Here is a 22,934-nt window from a genome sequence, read left to right as displayed (position 1 = left end):
GCACTACGTGGTTGTAGAGGCTAGAATTTCAAAATTCATAGCGTGGGTTTGACACACTCCTGACTGAAACACGAACACTTGAAGTGTGTAATCCATTCAAGTGATATTTTTAGGCTTTTATACTGCCGTTTTACAGTTAATCATACCTTAAGTGCTTTAATTCAAGCCTGTGATATTAATGACGGAGTTGTTCTTTTAGTCTGTTAGCCAACTGACCAGCCTACTTCTAGTTAAAAACATAAGTTGCCAGCCGCTCAGTTTAAACAAAAAAACGGGTTCTTACTTCATGAAAATACTCGGTGATCCACACGAGCAGCAAGAGAGTCACAGATTAATCCTTTAACAGCACAAGGGTTTTTTTCGTGCCGTGGCGTAGTAATACACAGTTCAGTTGTTGTGAAGCGGTCATAGGTCTGAGTATAAACCACTGTAGTCGTGTCCTCATTTTGTAGTCGGCGCCACGCTTTATTCCCGTATTAGTAACTCCGGGTCTTAAGCTCCATTTCTCTATGGCCAGAATGAATAGGGTTTTCGAAAAATCGCCTCTATCACCCCCTGTGTTAATTAAAATGTTCAGAACCCGATACGCTTTATCCTGTGTACATTTTTCTCTCGAATAACACTGGATCCTCCGAATTACGAGGTCGTTAAAGAGCTATAATACTAATATTGCTACATGTGAGCTAAAGCTACTGCGCATCAGTTTGATGTCACTAAACTACACGAAATTAAGGCGAGCTGTGCTACCTCATCAAAATGTTCCACCGTAGCGCATAATTACAGGTAACGTTATACCCGTAAATAAAACCTCTGGGCAGGATATTTTGATAGGCTAAAAGTCCTCATCAAAAATAATAAGACAATATACTGACCTGTTATTTCGGTGAAACACCAAAAATAATTTAATGTTACTCAGCTGTTAAGCGGAAATAGAGAAACCTCCTCATATCATGCCTTTCAACCCTCCATGAAGCTGAAGTCGGCTTCTTTTTTGCCACCTTAAATGGCGCAGCGGTTCAGAAGGTGACTGCTGCACCATTTAAGGTGGAACGGGAACAGACGAACAAAAAGCTGGCGAATGTCTCGAGAAAATGTATTCAGAAAAATGTTACCAGCATTAAAATAATAATTAGGATATTCTGATAGCCGAAATCACGGGGTGTGTACTGGATTAGCTTGCTTAAGGAGGCTGCCAGGCTAATGGCGTGAATTCAGCGCGCAGTAGCATTGTTAGTTCACATGTAGCAATATTCATATTTCAACTCTTTAACGACCTCGTAATTCAGAGGATCCAGTGGCATTCGGGAGAAAAATGTACACAGAACAAAACGTATCGGGTTCTGAACATTTTTATTTAACACAGGGAGCGATAGAGGCGATTTTTCGAAAAACCCATTTATTCTGGCCATAGAGAAATGGAGCTTAGACCCGGAGTTCCTAATATGGGCATAAAGAGGACTACAGAATGACGCATGACTACAAGGGTCTATATTTTACAGCGGCTTTTAATGCGCGGCTCAGCCAATCAGATTTTAGGACCAGAACTATCCGTTTTATAAATAGCATTTAAAACTGATATTCTTAACAAAAAAATTCTCTCCAACACACACACACACTTTGACTCATGAGCTCATCAGAAGAGGCTTTATTTTAGATGCGTTTTTGTTTCAGATGGAGAAGGGGCGGAGCAGCGCCTCCCTCTACCCCGCCTACTTCCCCGCCTCACTGGACATGTCTGAGTTTCAGAGGAGCGCACTGTAAACACGGACTTCTGTACAAAAACCAAAAACAACACCCAGAGATCGTAGTTTACCCGCTTTTAAAAAAACTAAAAACAAATTCCAACTAAACCTAATACATGCTGTACAATTCATCAATCGCAGATAGAAAACAAAACAAAACAAAAAAAAACAACCAAAGAAATGCAACAAAACAAGAAGATATATACAAGTCATCCACTATGGATAGGAACAAAATCTAAATTGCAATGCAACAAAACCAAGAAGATATGCTGTACAATTTTTTTCATTGCGGACATTAGACTCGGTCTCAATCTTAGTTTTTAAAATGTACACATACGTTTTTTTCCTCAGATTTACAAAACAAATATTCTTCTTGAGTGTCCATCTCGTAGCTCATACATAAAATAGAGTCTTCATATTTATTTAGCTATTTACATGGCGTATGTACATTGAGGCTTCGCAGACCAGCCTCAGCAAAGGGCTCTGACCCAGGAGGAAATCCTGAGAGTCGCATCCAAGATGAGCCACCTCACACGGAACGGGCAGCAGCAGTCAGTTTGTCCCTGTGGCCATCTGAGACCAGTTTTGCCTTATAGCTTATGACGGTTTAGCAAAGGATTTGGGATGAAATGTGATTCGGAGTAGATTAACAGGTTAACATATACAAATTGTTCAAAGTCCTAGTTGTGTTATGTAAATACAAATTAACCAATGAGTCAATCGATTAATCAAGTAATTGAGAGCAGATCAACAGGCATGTAACTTATTAATATACTGGAAGTTGTTCAACTACTAGTTCAAAAGGAGTAGGTTGTAAACAAACAGTTAAATGAATGAATTATTAGTTAATCACTGTATCAATTACAATCTTAATTAAAAGCTAAGGCATTTGACTGTAATTTGTAAGAGTTTGATTTGTAACAGGTTAAAAAAGCATAAACACTTCTCATATACAGCTAGAATGAATGCTGAGCCTGCCTTATCTTACAGGGCTTACTTGAGAAGTTTAGCACTTGATAAGTGTGCATTAACTCTTAGTGCACAAATGAAAAGGGCAAGTAGTCTAGGGCTGAGGGACTGACAGAAATTGCTGCATGAAGGAGCCAGTCTTGGATTAGAGACTTTAATTTATACTTTTAAATTAAATCATGGCTGAGAGTGTCTGTTTAACACAGAGCTAAGGGGGGGGTTGTACAGTAAGTGCCTCTGTTGGCTGAGTTGGAGGGAAGGAAATAAGGGGATTGGGTAAAGTTCAAGAGGTCAGATTGTCTTATGTTGTAGTGGGTCTTTAGTGTGAGGTAAAAGAGGTGAAGTCGAGACGCAGTCAATGTCTCTGAAGCTTCTGGAGGAAACGCAGGAGTGGCGGGATTCGCTCTGATCACCTGATCCGCTATGATCGCACTTGGTTCAGTTGGGCAGTGCAAACTGAACAGAGCTTGCAGATACAATAAAAAGCAAAAGATGCAAAAGAAAGAAGGTAAACGAGGGCAGATGTAGCCCATCAATGTTCAGGAAACTCTTGTTCACACTGATGCACAACACTGTGGATCGATGCAGACAGATATCTTATTAATAGAGCGGGTGGTAATGTAAGATATGAACAAAGGTGCTCTATAACATTCAGCTCTGTCTGAATGTTTCACAGCATCCTGAAGGTGTCCAGACTAATAGCAGCAAGTATTCCTGCTATTCCTCCATTGTCACTGAGTTAAGGGCCAATCCAGCAGTCCAGCTGTGACGGAGCAGCAGAGACAGAGCGAATGGAGCTTCCAGATTGGTCAAAGTGCAGATCAGGGGGCGGGGTTTATGTAGAAGAGGGAGGGGCTTTGAAGGTGTGGATGGGAGATGATTGGCCCCATTACATGTCTTTGGGCTCCAGCTTGCAGGACATTTCAAAAAGCAGGTTCTGATTGTCGATGACCTGCAACTGCCGCACATACGCCTTTGTCTGGAGGTGAGAGGGGGAGGGCTCTGCGTCCATAACTGTGAGAGAGAGAGAGAGAAAAAGAAGGCAGGAGATTCATTAAATAGAAGAACTATAACCATAAATGTACAACTACAGTTCAAATGTTTGGCATCACGTCATTTTTTCAAATAAATTTACTTTTTTTTGTAGACTTCCTACCATCCTACTAATTACTTGAAACCTGTAAAGTTAGTGTATTAAAAAGGCCACAATATTAGAATTGTTTATAACAACATCAACAATGATAATTGTAATAATGGTAACACTTTGTTTGGATGGGCCATTGTAGATGCTTTGTTTCTGTTCAGCATATCTTTAACATTTAACGAAATCTATTCATTGCAACTGAACTTAAAGTTGCACATGAAAGATTCCATTAAAAACATAACCCTAACCTCAAGGCAAAACCTACACCTACTTCTAAACCTAACCCTAACTCAAATGTTGTTGATAATCAACTGAGCATCACCAGACTGTGTAATAATACACATATCTGTAGATCATCTACAGGGGACCATCCAAATAAAGTGTGACCCCTTACACAAGAATACAGTGTTGCTGGTGTTGTCCAAAGCCTTCCTATCTCCATTTTTTGCTGTTTTTCTTTTTTTCTTGATTGAAGGTTGAAAATGTCCCACCAAGACCACCAGACAGCAGTGAATGAGCTATGCGCCACACCAGCAGGTGGCACTACTTAACCTCTGAGTGATGCACCTGTAATGACTAGGAATACTCAGTCTCACCACATGGTGGTGATGTTGACTCTTCTGTTTCAACACACACACACAGGTCCAACTGACTGCATGAGCTCAGCATCCGTTTCTAAGACACGCTCAGAGAGAGAGAACGGGCTGTGGCTGAGAGGAACGATGAAGGGAGCTATGAATAGCTTCACATTGTCCTCCCCTCGTCTGCTAAAAAATACCTCTGCAAATCCACCTCTGCATCAGCCCCCATTCAGACTGCACATACACTCACATGAGGTTTGGTCACAAGTCAGCTACTTCAGAAGCTGCTGATTTACCTTATTCAAATGTGACTAAAATGTATGAGATACATTTAGAAGATACATTTTAAACCTGGACTCAGATCAGAATGAAAAGCTCATTCAGCGTTCCCCAACGCAGCAGTTCCCCAAAGCAGCAGCAAATTTCCCCTTCTTTGCTTGTGGTCAGCAAGTGCACATTATAGAGGTGATTACAGTGCTATTAACTCCCACATCTGAGTCACATTTGAAAGTTCAAGCTCACCGAGGGTGAGATACAGTTTGGAAGTGCCATAGCTGTCTGAAATGTCAATGGCCACAATTGCAGGCTTTTGACCAGTCTAATTGATGCTCTCTGACTTCCTTGCATCAATAACGTGCTATCAGCGGGTGCTGAAAATGTTGCTTGAAGTGGGCTAGTATGGCAAGGTACCAATCCCCATGAGTGCCACAGAATGCCAACATTCAGTCATGCATATCTTACAAAACCGAAAGTGTAATAAGTGTAATACGGCTACGACCAATCTGAGCCTGAGAACTCTGACTTTGATACCAATATTAAGTGTAATGACACAAAGCATGAACCAAAACAATACTATTAGGGGTGCAGCCACTGGGTTTTATGACTGAATTGCGATTTCTTTAGCACCAAATCAGCCAGTCTTTGTTAGCAGGGCTTGACATTAAGCTTTTTCAGGGACTTGTCTGAAGGCCAAAATCCCTTGTCCACAGAAGAATGTTCTCTATAGAAAATTAAGATTATCATAAAAAAAACAAAATTATAACATATTGTGTGAGTGAGCTGTGTAGTTGGGCAATTACTTCTCAGCTTACTTCTTTGCGAGCTACTTTGGCAGGTGCTTCCCAACCAAATTGGGGTATGCACGACAGGTAAGGCAAAAACATCCCTTGTTCTTCATTCCAATGGACAAACAGAAAAGTGTTAATGCTGAGCCATGGTTAGCCAAAGTAGTTTTTTAACGCAACAGGCAATAAAGGCAATTAATGTTACATGTGTTTATATTTTACCAATGAGCGCGCATACACAGTGGGTAGCCCTACCACGCAGATGGACGTGCACACATAACATTCAAAAGTAGCACACGTGTACACATTATTTATGAAATCAAATTGTAAGACATATCAGCCAAAATAAAAATAAATCACCTACACAGATAATCTGGTTAGAAGCAAATCTTGCCTCACTTTAATACTGGCTGGTTTCTGTGATGCACCCAAGTTACTGTGGTAAAAGGTACAGTAACAATGCCACAAGTGGTAGATTCAGTACACAGGAAAAGCACTTTTTAATTCTTTGTAGCAGTAGTCAGCCAGATGGTTAGCCAAGCTGATGCTACTGCCTTTAGGGGACTTGCAACACCTTGTGAATACTAGTTTTGTTGTGTCTGATGGCTGGATGTCTTGATTAGAAAGCATGGCAAAACCTCACTCCATGACTTTATGTTTTCACAGTTTTACTCTGTTCTTTTTTCTTTTTTTTGTTTTCTTTTTTTTTTGGTGCTTGAGCAAGTGGCCCATGTCAGTTCCCTGCCTCTCTCTGCTCATCCATCAATTTGAGTCTTCAACAGGCAGGCTACAAATTCACTGTAGTGTTAGCCTATTTGAAAAAGAACTGAAAGATTATTTGTTTACCATGCTGTAATTTTTCAAAAAGGCACAGAACTTAAAATATATTGTGAAACTCCGGAGCAAACAGTATTCATGTCTGTGCTAGACTGGAAGTGACTGCCTTGCTAAATTACCAGCAGTTCCCTTAATGAAAAGCAATAAGTATAATCCACTCAGGTGGATGAAGTGGGGGAGCACTCCAATAATTAAGCCAAAAGAACACTGTGCCCAGTCAGAGGTATAAGGCATTAATGAGGACGAATAAATAGAATCAGGCAGGTTCTCAGAAAGAAATGAAGTTTAGACCTAAACTAAGCTATGCAGCATTTGAAAAGATCATTGCTGTAAGACAACAAAAAGCTTCATGTGGAGAAAGCAAAACTATTCTTAATTTAGTATCCTAAGTTAATATCTAGGTTACAACACTGACGCTGGAGAAAAAACGATCAGCGTTTGTGGGACCGATACCATTCGCCAATCGTCGTTTAGCACGATCGTCTGATAGCTGATACTGATCGAGAGCGGAGCTGGATGCCACATAGGCGCAGTAAGCGATTCTGGAGAATGAATGTCGATATTTGGACTGAGACACCCACCACCCCCCACCTCAACCCAAAAAAAAAAAGGACGCAAATTGCTAAGGCGAACAACACTTGTTAGATTTTCGAGGCCAAAAACATCACATCACTGTTGTACAGACAAATACCAACATATAATATCAAAGCAAACAATGACACAGCTTGTAATGTAACTAACTTTAGCTAGGTTGTGGGTTACCAGCAAAGCTAACTAGTTGCTATCACAAACATTAGCAACGAGACAAAACAATACTACTGGTTCTGTGAAAAAAAATAAGTTAATGTTACCTTTGTCAAACAGAAATAGACAAAGAGTCTTTTTTTTCGCCAGTTAAAATTTTAAAATTTTAAATGTTAAAATTTTCTCATTCCACATTACATGGTGCAACATTTACATTCTGGTGCCTCGGGCTGGCGCAACCTTTGAAATAACTGGAGCCTTCGCAACCGGTTGAGCTAAGAGGATAAAAGAGTCCTTGTGCTTTAAGGATGGGCTTTTAAATAGGCAATAAGAAAGGGCTGACAATCGCTTTTGGAGCTCTGCGTCTTAATTTTATTTTCTGCCCCAGCCAAAGCAGTAGGTTATTAAGCTAGTGCAGCGTACGCTAAGATTAGTACTCAGATGCTAGCTAATGTGCTAACAGAAATGAATCATCAAAGCTTTGTTAACAAACACACAGTGAGTTTACAGTGAAATAGGAGCCAAATGTGTAATGCTATGGTTCAATATTTTCAACTAGTGAAATTGATATGACGAGGCTGAAGTTGGCTGCCTATTTGTTCTTGTTCAAATTTTCCCGTTCCACCATAAATGCTGCATCAGGTACATTCTGGCGCCTCAGGTGAAATAAGCCTTATATGTTTTATGTCACTTATCTGCTATTAGGTTCGGCTAAGTTAGAGAAATACCGGCTGATACCGATACACAGCCGTTTGATCTTTCATTTCTAACTGACACTATACTGAATTTGTTAGGATTTGAGCAATATGATCCATTAAACAACTGCAAACCCGCATCCAGTTCAATGCAACGAGAGTTATCCACTGCAAAGACAAATTGCAATAATTTGTCTGGTTCTCATTTAACATTTGTTTGCTGTCTTGTTTACTGTCACAGCAGACCCGCTCACCCTTCTACCAAACATAGCCCTCTATTATTAATGTGTTTCATTAAATAGTGGAAGGAGCACATCCCACCGTCTGTCTAAAGTGGCAAAACATAAAACAGACTTCAGGATCTGATTCACAGTGTTAGCCTGACTTACAAACCATATGACCCAGAACAGATTACAGTATTCAGACTTAAACTAACTACATTTTGAATGAAACCAATCATCATCTTGGACATTAACTATTTGGATTAGAAAGGTGCTGTTTGGAGAACTGGATTACGCAGTTTTTATTCTAAATACCTGAAATCACAGCTGTTCTGTTGTGTTGCAGCAGATGATTTAAGAGAGATTTAAGATTAAAAGGTTTTGGTGATGCTAATAACAGCCTCTAAACCTTGAGAGGACCTCCATGGATATATTCTGAAAGGAAATATTTACTATGGGTGTGACCATACAAAGGGTCATTATGGTGCAGTGGGCAGATTCAGCAGACGGTGTGACGCTGTGGGCGCTGATGACTAGTTTCGACATTTCTGCCAGCGGTGATGTCATGGTTGCCATGGCGCCTCTGCTATTGTTTGTCTGATTGGTTTGATTTCAAACAATGATACGAGAGTCGGAAATAAAGGTATTGGAAGCCACGCAGCTGCTCCAGATGCAAATTGCTCCTTCAGGCTTATCTAGGAATAGCTTCCTTTTACTAAATCCCACAATTAAGCATTACAAAAGAAAGCTGGAGAAAGGCATCTAAATTCAACCACAGAGCAGAACACCCAGAGTCACAAGAAATAGATAATGCTAGGAGTTACTGATGCTCTTGTATCAGATATGTGTGACAGCTGTACTCAAATCATCTGTGTGTGCATGCTAATGTATTAACTATGAGTGTGTTCATGTGTGTGTACGTGTGTGTTTTGAAGGACTGCCTGCAGTTTTTCTGGCCCTGAGGGCTGTGCTGTTCAAAACAGATGGGATGTGGCAGGGTGGAGCAGAGCTCCTCCAAAATTAATCCACTCAGACAGGTGTGTGTGTGTGTGTGTATGTCTGGGTACGTGAGCGTGTGTGGATGTGTGTGTGTTTGTGTGTGTGTGTGTGTGCAGGTGTGTACATATTTTGGTGGGTGGAGTCTTCTACCTTTTGCAGTAATTCTTTCTGACAGGCTTGAATCTGTCTTTGAGTGTGTGTGTGTGTGTGTGTGTGTGTGTGTGTGTGTGTGTGTGTGTGTGTGTGTGTGTGTGTGTGTAAAATCCTACCTAGCTGAGTACTCCTGTACCGCCTGATGCTCCGTACCATCTCTGCCACTTTATGCTGTGAGAAGAAAAGGAAAAAAATTCCAAAACGTTCAAGACATTGTGCCTTCTCACAAAATACTAGAGACATTCTGCTTCATCAATTATGATATAAGTACAAATTACTGCATGCAGATAAGTTATATGTGTGCAAGTTGTGTGCATGTTTGTATGTGTGTGACAGAGTGTTTGTTTTTCCTTTTTGACTCTGTAGGAAAATCAGACTAGTAATCTACCTTAGCAGGACTAGCGAGTTGGTCCTGACAAGATAACATGCTTTTACAAAATGTTTCATTCTTTAAAACTGATGTTGCAAACCATTTCTAGTTGCTAACATTAAGGTTGGGTTTTGAAACTCAACCTTGAAATTCATATACATATTAGGGCTGTAACTAACAATTACTCTAATCTGTTTTTTTTTTCTGCATAACTGACTAATCAAACAATTATGTTCATGTTTGTGAGCATCACTGTTGCGATTCTGTGAAATGCTACCTCCACTTCTGCATAGTGTGAATTGCGTGGTGTGACTTTTACGGGTCTTGTTTTCCTGACTTCGTCTCACTTAGATGCTGCTATCATTCAGCAACAAATGAGCTTTTTTATGATGTTACGAGACGATAGAAGCCAAATGGCCACTGTCTGAATAGCGTGTATAGAAATCTGTCAGAACGGTGAATATGTGAACAATATATGGTACTTTTTTCCAGTAAACGATGTATCTAAAGCCCTACCACAATATTTTTTACAATCGATGTAGCCCATTTTGTTGACCAATTATTGCAGCCTTAATATATAGAGACGTTAACATATATAATACATAAGGGACATATATGGGACCCCATGTGCTGATGTTGTATATAAACAAAAATTGTGTATGTGTGCAAGTTATGTAGTAAAATTTACTTGACTAAAATGTGTACGATTTCAACATGAAGAAAATAACACCAACAAAGCTTTGCCAAATAAAGCAAAAGGCAAAACTGTGTTGATGTAAAATGTTATTTATGTTATATATACATTAGAATAAAGTAAATTCAATGCATAGGTTTTCCAGGTTGTGTGTGTTTGTGTTTGTGTGTGTGTATATGCGTGTGTGTACACAAACAGATCTTGACACTCACCATCTTCTCAAAATTAACCAGCTCCCCATGGAAGGTCTTACAGCTCTCATGAAGGAAGGTCAGGTCTGCAGAGAGAAAGGAGGGATTACGGTTAAAGGAATGGTTATGTAATGACATGTCAGCACTTGCTTAGCCGTGCGGCTACTCCCCTGCAGAGCATCAGCATGGCACTCACACACCAGATGAAAAGAGAGAGAGAGGGAGAGGGAGAGGAGGGAGACAGAGGAGGCTGGGCAGGTTTGATGGCTGCAGGGAGACTCAGCAGGCCGTGGTGTCTCTTCAGCATGACTACGTTCTTCAACTGCAGGCGTGAAAACAGGAAGGTGAGACAGAACACGCTGAAACAAGATGCTGCATGCCATTAGCAGAAAGACTCTGAATACAGGTGGTTCATTAGAGGAAGTATGGGGTGGAGGGTTGGAGGTTTTGCACGCAGACAGAAAGGTCATTCAGGTTATAGGTAACCTCATGACCCTGCGAGGCCAGAGGTGGTAAACAAGCATTAAAAATGCAATGCTGAGTCATAAAAACAAGCCCAGCAAGTTCCCAAAAGACCAAAATATCTGGAACAGCCACCAATAATTTAACAGCATCATCTGAGGGTGACTGCACAGGACACTCCAGAGAACACCAATTTCTGAAGGGGCAACTGATGTTTCTACTGATGTTGTCTAATCAAGACAGGACACTTTATCATGCACTTGCAACATTTTTAAATATGTTACCCTGTGATTAATATTAACAAACCAGGGATTTTAAAATGCACTGATGCAGTTCAACTGCTTTTATATATAATTATAATAACATTTAATAAAATAAATGCTCATTTTGGATACAAACTACATTCTCTGTTGTACCAAAACTCAGACTGAATCATTCTGTGCTGACATTTGAGATTTCATGATGCGTTGAATAGTTTCTTAAAGAATCCTAAATTATTAGAATGAGTGTCCCTGTATATCCCTTTATAAATGTGTGTCTAGATGCCATAAAGTTTACACAAAACCTGAGCTTTGTCAATAAACTGATTACACACACAGACACACACATTTCTCTGCAGCTGTCTTTTACCGCTCACCACCTCTGTTATGTAACAAAGAATTAATGGAATATCTGAAGGCTGCTGTCGAGGTCTGCTCTCCAATGCAAGCTGGGTCAATTTTTCACATACAACAGACTCTAGGTCTAGTTTGCTTTCTAATGAGTTATTGTTTTTAAGGAACATACATACTTATTATGTTTTTTTTTTTTTCAAATTTTCTACACATTTAAATTATGAACAACAAAGTGGTTTGATCTGAAAAGTGCCATTGTTACAGAATCAAAAATTCTTCATTACGGCGATAATGAGAACCAGACATTTGAAGTGTTTAATGCCTCTAAAAGCTACAACACAGAAAGCTATTACACAAAAACCATGATATCTGAGACATTGTTATATGATAGCTCTGAGAGAAGGTTTTGGCCCAGAATGTATTTTTTAAAATCCATTCATGGTGGAGAGGTACATGCACGGCAATGTCATAAAGTATAGCTCCGAAGTTTTGTGGAGAAGAAAGTGCCCCTGACTTAAAGCGTGGATGAAGTTCGTAGCTGCTTCTTAAGCTCACTCAAAGAGTGTTTTTTGCAGTAGCAGCAGTAGCGAGAGAATAGCAGGACGAACGGTACAGTTGACCACAGGACGGTGGATGCTGTTCATTGTCAGGTACAATCAGCAATTTCAAAAAATATATTGAAAATGAAGATTATTACTGTATTACAGGTGTGTAAAATACCACTTTATCCCAGCGTGCATTTTCTGTTGATCAGCTCAAACTTTTAGTAACAAAACAAAACACTGTAAAATCCTGTCTGAGATACTTCACCTCTGTTAACGTTAGTGTGTTCGAGTAGATCGAGCAGGTCGGGTTTCAAATTTAGCAATACCAGTTGGGCCTGTTCAAGTCGGGTCTCAAAGACACGGGTCTGGATTGGGCTTCAATTTAATGTCCGTGCACTCCTCTAGGCTGCTGACCACTAACACAGTTGTTCTCAGTCTGCACTCCCTCACACTCCTTCAGCTTTCTCCGCTTCATTACTAACGCAAGTGTAACCATGCCAGAACAGTGAAACAACGTCTGGCTTGACTTACAGTCAGCCGATGTGTCAGCTTTAAAGAGCTACTGAAGGAACAATTTGTTGAAAAAGCAAATATACACAACTGTCCCCATACAAAACATGTATAGTGTCTGTAGTTTGACTCTTTAGATTAGTACTAAAGCTATGAGGCTAAAGGATGTAGCATAGTTAAAACAGTAACAGCATCCATCTTCAAGCTTGAATTTCACCCAGTACTTGTCCATTTTTACGATAACCACTAAAGCAAATTAGCTTAAAATTTCGCAACAACTTAAGTGGTTTAGGGCGAGTGTGATGATGACAGTACACAATCTGCATGATGCTTATTGGCTTCCATTACTTGTTAGCTATATCACCCTCACAGCTCGAGAGCAAAACTAAAGAAACAAACTTTGGACACTAAACATACCTTGGCTGATCAAATACATTTGGGCTAAGAGGAATTTTCTTTTTTGCTGAACTATTCCTTTAAAAGGTTACATGTAGGTCACACTGATACGATAAGAGAACACACAGCACCAAAACAATAACCAAACAACAATGTTAGTGCAGAGTACAGTGTACACAGCCTGCATTTTCAACCAGTGTAATGTCAGAGCCTGAACGAAACACTGTGCTGTTGTCAGCGCTGATCAGCTCTGATTAGAGTTTGATGCTAGAGCTGTACTGACAGCGTTCTGGAGAAGAGTCAGAAGGAGCTGAAGGGGAGGTGAAATGAGGCAGAGAGAGAGAGAGAGAAAGAGAGATGGAAAGGGAAAAAAGCAGCAAAGTCACATTACAAAGAGAAGAGGCAAAAAAAGGAAAGAAGTGGTTTGATTGATGGGAAGGTGGCAGCTTGGCTGTGTAAGGGTCAGTGTAAAAGATGGAGAACGAAGTGCACAGCAAGAGAGAAGGAGGAGTGGAAGTAAAACTCAAGCACCAGAAATAAGAGGTACCTGGAAATATGTGTGTGTAAATGGCATTCATGCACGTAGTAAAGCACGTTGTGTATGTGTACCGAATCACAGTGTGAGCACAGCAAACACTAGAGTGTGTGTGAGTGTTTGTGCAACCAATGGTTTGGTAACTCTAGTTTTTCAAAATCTTTCCAATAAATAAGCATATTTATTAATTAGTTTGCAATAAATTATCAAATTAAACAGAAATTTGTTTTGCATTTTTCTTTGCCAAAAGGTGCATTCTGTGCACTGGTGTGATGTCAGCACTCATTAGCACTCAGGTTTCAGGTGTTCAAATATTATGTGCTTTTAACAATTGTTTGGAAAAGAAACCACTTGAATCTTCATTAGGCAAAACCTACCCTTCATATCAACAAAGACATTTGATGGACCAGAAGCTATTGGTTGCAAATGATGCCCTAAGTATTAATAGCATTAACAAGTATTAGTAAATAACTGTTTTATGTTAACCAAACCTTTGTAGATATTCTGAACTTTATTACTGAGCAACATTTTTCTAAACATACTCTGGATATTATTACTACAATTTTTAACGATTTTGCATAACTGAATCATTAAGATGTAAAAAGTAATCCAGAGTGGTTTGATTTGAAATGCGCCACTCTAGAGAAACATACCAAGTCAGAACTGTTCACAGTGGTGGTGATACAAAACAGATGTCTGAAGAGTCTGTAAAAGCTCCCACACAGAAACTCATTACATGAAATGGTTATGAATACTGTCTGATGCCTGATTATTTTTACGATATGTTTAAAAATCGTATTTTTTCAGATTTGCCTATATTTTAGCACACTTAACATTACAGATAAAAATTTAGAAGATACATGTAGGTTCACTGATCATTTTGGACAGTATAATTGTATAATTTTGGACAGACATTGTGAGCCCTGGATTCTATCACCACCACTGAAAAAAAAACAGTTTCTCCACACTACACCATTTCATATCAAACACTATGAATGCCTTTGTTTACATCTCAGTGACTAAACAGTGCAGCAATTTTGAACAATCATTAAAATTTACCTTTAATGAGAGGTTCAGAAGAGTCTCTTCAGCAGTGTAGCTATTTAAGGTTTGCTTGATTGTCAGAATGTAATTGAAATGAATTTAATACCTAACTGAATTGTTAAAAGATTGAATCAATGCACTCAATTCAACACAGACACAATATTTTTATAGCATTAAAATAACTGACATTACTGGAACATTGTGTCTGTTCTAACTTATCTAACCACAGAACAACAAAATATTATGATACGTATTATATATCACAAAAATACTGAAAAGCAACAGTGATAGATCTGAAGATATTATAGGTAGACAAGATGTCCCCAAACTTTTTAAGGGCAGTACAAGTGGTAGCCATGCATGTAGTATGTCCATCACATCACAGTGTGTGCATTATAAAGAGAAGGGTGGTGTGTGTGTGCGTGTGTGTTGTGTGTGCTGTAGCAGTAGCGGCCACTGTGAGGAGAAACGTGCAAGAGCAGAGTGCGTATTAGGCCAGAGGGGAGGGCGTCCGGACTCCTGCCTGCACAGTGAGCGGAGAACAGAAGGGTGTTGATTAGCCTAGTGGGGCCTCTTAGCCTGCTTTATAATCAGGCGGCAGCAGGACGGACGCAGCAGGAGCGCGCTTTATGGGAACACATCTGGACAGCAGCTGCACAGGGATTACTGAGGCAGGACCGCAGAGCTTCTGGACTACTGCTGCATGTGTGCACTTATAGTTGATGTGCTTCTGTAATGCACACAGTATATAATATGTACTGCATGAGTGTCTGTGTGATATATAACATATGCATGTATATGAATCAGTAATGTGCATATATACTTGTAAGTGCTCATCACAGTAATGGGATATTTGGAGTAATGTTTGAATTTCAATACCACTTTTCAATTAAGCAAAAATGTCTGCAAAATATCTTTTCTTGGCAGATAACACATTTGTATTGAAACCTTGAAAATCGACCAATGCCAATCTGATAATTCTTGTTAAAAAATGCTAAGCTTTAAAATGAGCCATATAAGTCACATATCAGACATGTAACCAAACACTAATAGGTGCTTACAGACTGAAACTGCATTCTTAATGAGCTCACATACTCATGCAAAATAAATCTCAGTGCCTCCAACAATATAAGAAGCCTTGTGCATCTTTTATACACTGACAGAAAACATTATAGCACATAGAATGCTCCGGTTTTAACATACTGATATGTTTCAAAGCAGCCAACGTGGACATGCATATGCTGTAACTCCTTTGGCAGCAGATTTACTGCTAAGAGCACATACTGAAAATCTTTTGGCCCAAAGGTGGTTTAACCCTTTAGGGCTGATACAAAAAATTGCTATTTCTGCCATTTAATCTACTCTTTTAATCTAGTCCATCCAACAATATAGGAAGCCTCCTGCATATTTTATATAGAGATAGAAGAAACAGAAATCTCCAGATCTGCACACCGATATGTTGCATTTTGGCCAACATTGATGTGCACATGCTGTAACTTCTTCAATGTCAGATTTAAACTAGTTAAAGATGCTATTGTCAAATTCTCAGAATGGGTTGCCAATAAGGTGGTAAAAGGTAATCAAAGGTGACAAAACATGTTCATTAGTATTAAAAACATTTTGACAAGCATGATGTCCACAAACATTCCACAGGCAGTGTCAATGTGTGTGCACGTGTGTTTTTAGGGGGCTTACCTTTGAGCAGCAGTGGGGTGAACGGGATGAGCGGGGCCCTCAGACTAGCTAGCAGGTCCCTGTATGACTTGTGGTTCCTGGAGGGGTCCTGAGTCACAAACAAGCACGCACAATGTTAGAAATAGGGTCATTCTAAGCCAATGTGCGTAAACTCAGTGTGATATATGATGACTCAGAAAACTCACTGCAATGCTCTCAAACTGCTGGAACTGCTTCCGGAACTTTCCTGGCAAGCCCTGGCAAATGAAAAGTCACACTTAATGTCCACTTTTAATTAAAAAAAAAAAAAAAAAAACATACATCTTTCACAGCTAAAACGAAAAAAAGTGTATGTAATGTGAGCGGTATGTAGAGAGATGAAGCAGTACATGTCAGTTGGCAGTGAAATAAAAAGGTGGGCTTGGGAAGTGTTTCCTTTTGAAAGGTGCTGCTTAGTCAGTTCCGTTGCCATGACAACAGCTAATAGGCCGCTGCCAGGAATAACACTCAGCTCTTACCAAACGAAAGGAGGCAAAACAGTGTGTGTGAGTGCGTGTAGGCGTGTGTCTGCATGTGTGTGTCTATTCAGGCAAGGGAGTGAGAAAAAGAGAAAGACAAAATGAGTGAGAGTGCAAGAGAGACAGCTGGTGTGTGAGCGTGACAGATCTAGAGAGAGAGAGAGCTGAGAGAGACAGACAGCACTGAGAGAAAGAGGGAGACAGAAAGGGAGAAAGATATAAAACCAGAAAGCAATGAGTGAACAGAAAGAAAAATAGAGAGAGAGACAGAGAGACAAAAAGAGAGAGAGCTGACCTCCCAGGTAAGGCGCAGGCGGCTAACTGCAGGGTTGTCCAGCCCCAGAACGACAGCAAGGAAAGACAGCAGGTCCTGCTGCTGCTTACACCTATAACATACCCAACATAGTCCATTAACACATGGGTTAAAAACCTAACATCTAATAATAATAGGAATAGTGCTTCAACAGTGTCTCGGGTATTAGGGAAAAAAAATAAAGTTATTCAAATAAAAAGACTGCAGCTATGTATTGCAGCCTGTGGCCGTGGAGCACAAACAGTGCACAACATTCCACACTTCATTTTTCAGCGGTTCTAGCATATCATCTAGTATTAACAGTACATCATGTCCCACTTCATTTTCCACTGTGAACACACTATTCTTCTTTTTCTTCTTCTTATTATTATTAGCATTTTTATTACTATTATGTGCTGTGAAGGCAATTGCATATGGAAGTCAATTCCATATAGATCAGTTCTCTTTGAATACTCTTTCGACGCACTCATAACCATCAGATTTATTTGCTCAAAGAGGATCAAAGCACAAAATGTTGTTCTGCATGTCGTGTGCAACTACAGATTCACATTTTCACCAGAAATGTCTCCAAACCCCCATTCATTGTTTCCATATATCTTGTTGCTGGTCGTTCTCTTCTTATTTTACCTTAAACTGTCCCAAGAATTGGAGTAATAATTGTCTATTCCAATTAATTGGTTCATAATATGCCCAAAATAGGATTTTAGTTTGGTTCTCTGGAGATTTAGATGAGAGATGAGACTGGATTCGGTCAGAAATTGTTTGTTGCCTTTGCTTTCACCAAAGTTTAAAGGCATCAATAATTTTCCTGTCTAACTTTTTTACTGGCCAGTTCACATCCATAAACACCGACAGAAAAGAACACAGCCCAGACAGTTCTGATCTTTGTTTGTAGAGACACACCTTTGCATTTGAAGATCAAATGACCACACTGTCCACGCTAAAATCAGAATTATCCAATTTGAGACACAGGGTTACACTAATGATTGTACATCTCCTGCTTTACTCTGAATTAGCCAATTAAAATTTGTTCAATGTGTAAGACAGTCTAGCCAAATATACTTAACACACCCACAAATATGGAAATACATGTGCTTGCACACACACAGGTACTCACAGAGCTGCTATCTTGATAAACTTGCGCAACAGCTGCACCCTTTTTGGCAGTGACTGGCACTGCAGAATCTCCGTGGCGACCCAGTGCTGCACTTCACTGCATCGCTGCAGTACCAGCTCCAGGTTGAGGGGGCGCCAGCGAGCCTGCTCCCCATGGAACACGTAACACACAAACTCCACCTGTGCAAACACACACAACCAAAAACATAAAGTTCACATTGTCAGCTGCTTTTTTGTGACCAATTAATTAGTCGTCCTGTTATATTTCAAGATACAGAGATCATACACAGGAGCACTTTTTCCCTTATAAAGCAACAAGGCAACAACAGAATAGCAGACAGATAAATGGCTAATAATAGAACAAAAGAACAGGAAATTAACAAGCAAATAAAATTTTAACAATTATTTATTTATCCAATCCAATGGTATTTTTGAGAACAATGAGGGGGGACACACAGAGAGAATAAGAGAGAGAGAGATAGAGATAGAGAGAAAGTACCCAAAAATGCCAAAATGACTAACGATTAGTTACTAGTGACTACAGTCAGTGACAGTGACTCAATATCTACACTGAGCTGTAAATGTGTTTTCTAACCTCATGCACACAGCTGAACAGCTCCCAGTCAAACACCACCAGCTGGTTGGCCACTTCCTCCGCACTCATGTCGTGAAGTTTGCTGTCCCCCGGTGACCAATGAATCTCCTCAGGGAGGGGCATCTAATGGACATACAAACAGGAGGTGAGAAGCCTGGGGCTCTCCTAACAGCCACTCGTTTTTGCAGGCCAAGCCAAACTTCATGGTTTCACCTGCGTTATCTTATTCTTATCAGCATAGCAATCACTCACTGTCTGCCTCCCTGACTGATGATTATTGGAAAGGAATGTGTTAAGACTGAAAATCACAGGACATTCCAAGCATTTAGCCTAGCAGTGACAAACAGATATGCAATATCAGATCCTTTAGCACCAGAGTGTACCTCAATCCTTTAACTCCAGATAAGTTTCTGAACTTCTGACGTATGGCACTTTCTTATCAGTCCTTTATTTTGATGCAGTATGGTTTTAAAGAAGGGGGTGGCACGGTGGCGCAGTGGGTAGCGCTGTTGCCTCACAGCAAGAAGGGCCTGGGTTTGATTCCCAGCCGGGCGACCAGGGTCGTTTCTGTGTGGAGTTTGCATGTTCTCCCCGTGTCTGCGTGGGTTTCCTCCGGGTACTCCGGTTTCCTCCCACAGTCCAAAAACATGCAGTCAGGCCAATTGGACGTGCTAAATTGCCCCTAGGTGTGAGTGAGTGTGTGAATGTGTATGTTTGTCTGTCTGCCCTGCGACGGACTGGCGACCTGTCCAGGGTGTATCCTGCCTTCCGCCCAATGACAGCTGGGATAGGCTCCAGCACCCCACCGCGACCCAGAAGGATAAGCGGTTTAGATGATGGATGGATGGATGGATGGATGGTTTTAAAGAAATAGTTTAACCAAAATACCAACAACCCTAATAAGATGTCAAAGGCCCCAAACAGTGTACAGTAAGCTGCATGAAGTTAATTAGACCTAATGAGTGGCCTTCACTCAACTAAATTAGCATGTGATCTGCTTTTGACATCTGCCGTTGCACTGCAGGCCAAATGTATGGAAGCAAGTAGTGATTTTTCAATTTCGAAGTCAATCTGCAAAACAATATGTTTACTGTCCTCTAGTTTAACTTTATGTTCAAAAAGTTTTTCCACTGTTTTCCAGTTACGAACTCTTAATTTAACCTTTTTATGGGTAAAAAACCTTCACACTCTTTGTGGATAACAGTTCCTTAGACTGACCTATTTTTAATTTTTTTCAAACTCCTAATTTAACACACCTGATTCAGTTAATCAAGCCTTCAAAAGCATCTAAATGGGAAAATCAGATGGATATGATTAGAGCTGCAATAAAACCCTGCAGGATAATCACTGGGAGCAAAACAAATTAAGAATCAGTTAGTTGTATTCTACTGCTACAGACATTTAGTGAAACCCCTTTGCAAATCAAATCAGGATTACTTTACAACGTTAGTGTTGCCTGCAGTGTACGGTGTGTCTGATTTTGGTTGAACTACTCTTTTAAGCGAGTTGCTGCAGAGGCGGCACTGTTTCCCCCTCACAGTATCCCATGCCCATGGCGCTTCTCACCAGGCTCTCCAGCTCCGAGGGCTCGCAGGCAAACAGGTGGGTGTTGACACCCAGGGTGGTGAAGACGGCCTCATCGCTGGGACGAAACACGGCCTTCTCTGCGCAAAAACATACACAAGCACAGATTGCAACAGGGTGTTAATGTGGAATACGCAAGTTCAACCCACGCTGATTCGCGTACCTACAACACATCCCACCTACGTTCTACTGCCTGCAAGGGCATGCTTGTGTCATCAGCTGTATTTCTACATGCAAAACAACAACACAGTGGGATTCCTGAACATCATCTCAGGACAACTAGTTGCAATGAATTAATGCCTAATGCAACTTTAGTCGCTTGAAACTAACACAAAACTAAATTGTACTTGAGCTACATAATGCAAACCATCCTGAAACTCTGTCACAAAAGTTGCAAATGTCAGAACTTCATAAATTATGTTTAATGAAACAGCCAGTCAAAATGCTGATAACAAATCATGTGATCATTTCAAATGATACCACTTCAAAGATTGATTTCACTTGATCCATGGACTGGAAACTAAAACAGAATATGGTTATTGGATGGGAGAAATGGAGATCCTCCTGATCAATTTTCTGCAAAGTTAGTAGTTTTTCATTTTGTAAGTTTCCTGAGCCATGACTGCAAAAAAAGTTTCTCTGAGACAGTGCTTCTGTACACAACTGGTCACTGGTTGGTAACACACAGCTGTAAAAGTGGCTGCTTAGGCCAACATTTATTCTCAAATAGCCTGTTGTTATCGTGACCTACGTAGTTCAATTATTAATTGTGCTCCTTAAAGAACTTCTTGTGTTTCTAAGACGAGCAAGACAGTACAATGGTTACGTTTAACATTCATTTTTCAAAAGGCTTAACATATGCAAAACAGATTAATACATAGTAAAGAACCCTACATAGATAAAAGACAGATATATAGACAACGACAGCTAGAACAATTAATGTTTTATGAGGGTTGTAGAATCCACCACATGAATGATGTTGTATAGCAAGAAGAATACAGTATATATGAAAGTATTGTTAACTACTGGAGTAATCAAATGTGTTGCTTTGATTGTTTTTTTTTTATTGCATCATGTAACTGTCAAGTTGCATAGAAATTATGCATGAACATTTCACTGTATAAACCAGCCTTAAACTGTAGGTTTATTGTTCACTTCATAATCAAAGGCTTATGATTCAGCAAGTACAGTAAATGGTCACGTAAATACCATTAAGCTATATGTAAGTTATATAGTTATGAGAGTGAGCTCACACACTGGCTTTTGCAGTTTTAGAAGTTATAGTATGGTTGTATGGTACATGCATCTGTACACATCTGTCTGTCTGGCAATGTGAGCTATGTTACCTCCAGAAGAAGTGACTGCCACCAGTATGAGGTTAGCGGGCTGGGTAGGCTGATCTTCACTGTACTGCAACTTCTCCCGCACCAGGGCCAAAATCTCTCCCACGCGGCATGACAAGCGACTGCGGATGGTCACATACGAGTGGTCTGGTGTATACACCCTGCAAAAGACTAGAAACAGATGCATTAAGTGTTAGAAGTCCCAGTTATCACCAATGATAGCAAAAGCATGCTGCAACTTTATATCAAACGGAACAAGTGGAGAAATTCTGTCGAAAATGTAGATTCTAAACTTCCAACTTTCAATCGATAACATTTTTGTGTTAATAAGTAGAAGAGATATTTCACATTTAAATTTCATATTTGATAATTTTTTTGCAGTGTTTCGACAACAAAACAAACAGAAAAAACACAGACTCAAAGCTGTTGATACATAATGTAAATTTAACTCATTACACAACAATGTGGTTACATCTAAGTAGTTAAATAACTTAAATGTATGACAAAACAACATAAAAAAATCTTGGCCTCTAAGAGTTAATGTCTTCATTACATTATTGAAAAAGTGCAATGAGAAGAAAAGAAACTGAGCATCTTTTATCTGGATTCTTTTTTCAGCCACTAAGAACAGTTCAAAAGAAACTCATTTTTGATCGATACATTGACTAGCTGTCTGTTCTGCTGGTCATGTGTCTACTCTAAAAATACGCTACACCAGGTCAGCAAGGGCAGTGAAGTCACCAGCTATTTCCTCTTTTGGATTACCTATTGATTACAGTCTGGAAAACCACATGGTTTGAGTCATTGGTTCAATAACTTTGGATTGATTCATGAGAATATGGTGCAATAACAAAACGTGGCAGAGACTTTAAGACCTTATGACCTCATTGTTGTTATAATTTTCTGAGCAATGTGAATTACTTTTACTATTACTTTTCAAATAAATGCAAAGGTTTTCTTAACTTTAAACAGTGATGTACTAATAATTTAGATATATTTTTAAACACTCACTCTGTCTTACTTTTTTTGAACTGCAGGTAGTACCTAAATTATTAATCATTATTTTTTGTCTCAAAGGCTATTTTAACAGCTAAAAGCTCTGAGTGCTGATGAATGCTGACATCACAAGAAATGGTTAAATTTGTGAGGTATGGTATTATTCCCAAGATAGTTTTCAACATTTTTTATACTTTGATCCTTCTACTCAGCATTTTTGCAAAGAAAAGGATCACAATCTAAAAAGAGTTCTGTTTAATATGTAAAAGTATTGCAAAATGACAA

At 39.7% G+C, this 22,934-nt stretch overlaps 1 protein-coding gene across 1 annotated transcript in view; it reads right to left on the bottom strand.

The window, feature by feature from the left end:
* Nucleotides 1-1,630: 1,630 nt before the first annotated feature.
* The window catches only part of rapgefl1 (Rap guanine nucleotide exchange factor (GEF)-like 1), a 44,200-nt gene continuing 22,896 nt past the window's right edge, over nt 1,631-22,934 (bottom strand). Inside the window, exons 6-15 of the mRNA XM_036589327.1 lie at nt 21,657-21,824; nt 20,293-20,390; nt 18,727-18,849; nt 18,133-18,311; nt 16,998-17,088; nt 16,391-16,441; nt 16,206-16,293; nt 10,426-10,490; nt 9,266-9,320; nt 1,631-3,725 (exon numbers count right to left, since the gene is read on the bottom strand). Coding sequence (XP_036445220.1) covers nt 3,601-3,725; nt 9,266-9,320; nt 10,426-10,490; nt 16,206-16,293; nt 16,391-16,441; nt 16,998-17,088; nt 18,133-18,311; nt 18,727-18,849; nt 20,293-20,390; nt 21,657-21,824 — 1,043 coding nt within the window. The 3' untranslated portion in view covers nt 1,631-3,600. The remainder of the gene's footprint in view (nt 3,726-9,265; nt 9,321-10,425; nt 10,491-16,205; nt 16,294-16,390; nt 16,442-16,997; nt 17,089-18,132; nt 18,312-18,726; nt 18,850-20,292; nt 20,391-21,656; nt 21,825-22,934) is intronic.

This window comes from Colossoma macropomum, unplaced genomic scaffold (assembly GCF_904425465.1).
Source record: "Colossoma macropomum unplaced genomic scaffold, Colossoma_macropomum, whole genome shotgun sequence".
NCBI lineage: Eukaryota > Metazoa > Chordata > Actinopteri > Characiformes > Serrasalmidae > Colossoma > Colossoma macropomum.
The sequence above is the reverse complement of the archived record's forward strand: the minus strand, read 5'-3'. Positions and strand labels throughout refer to the sequence as shown.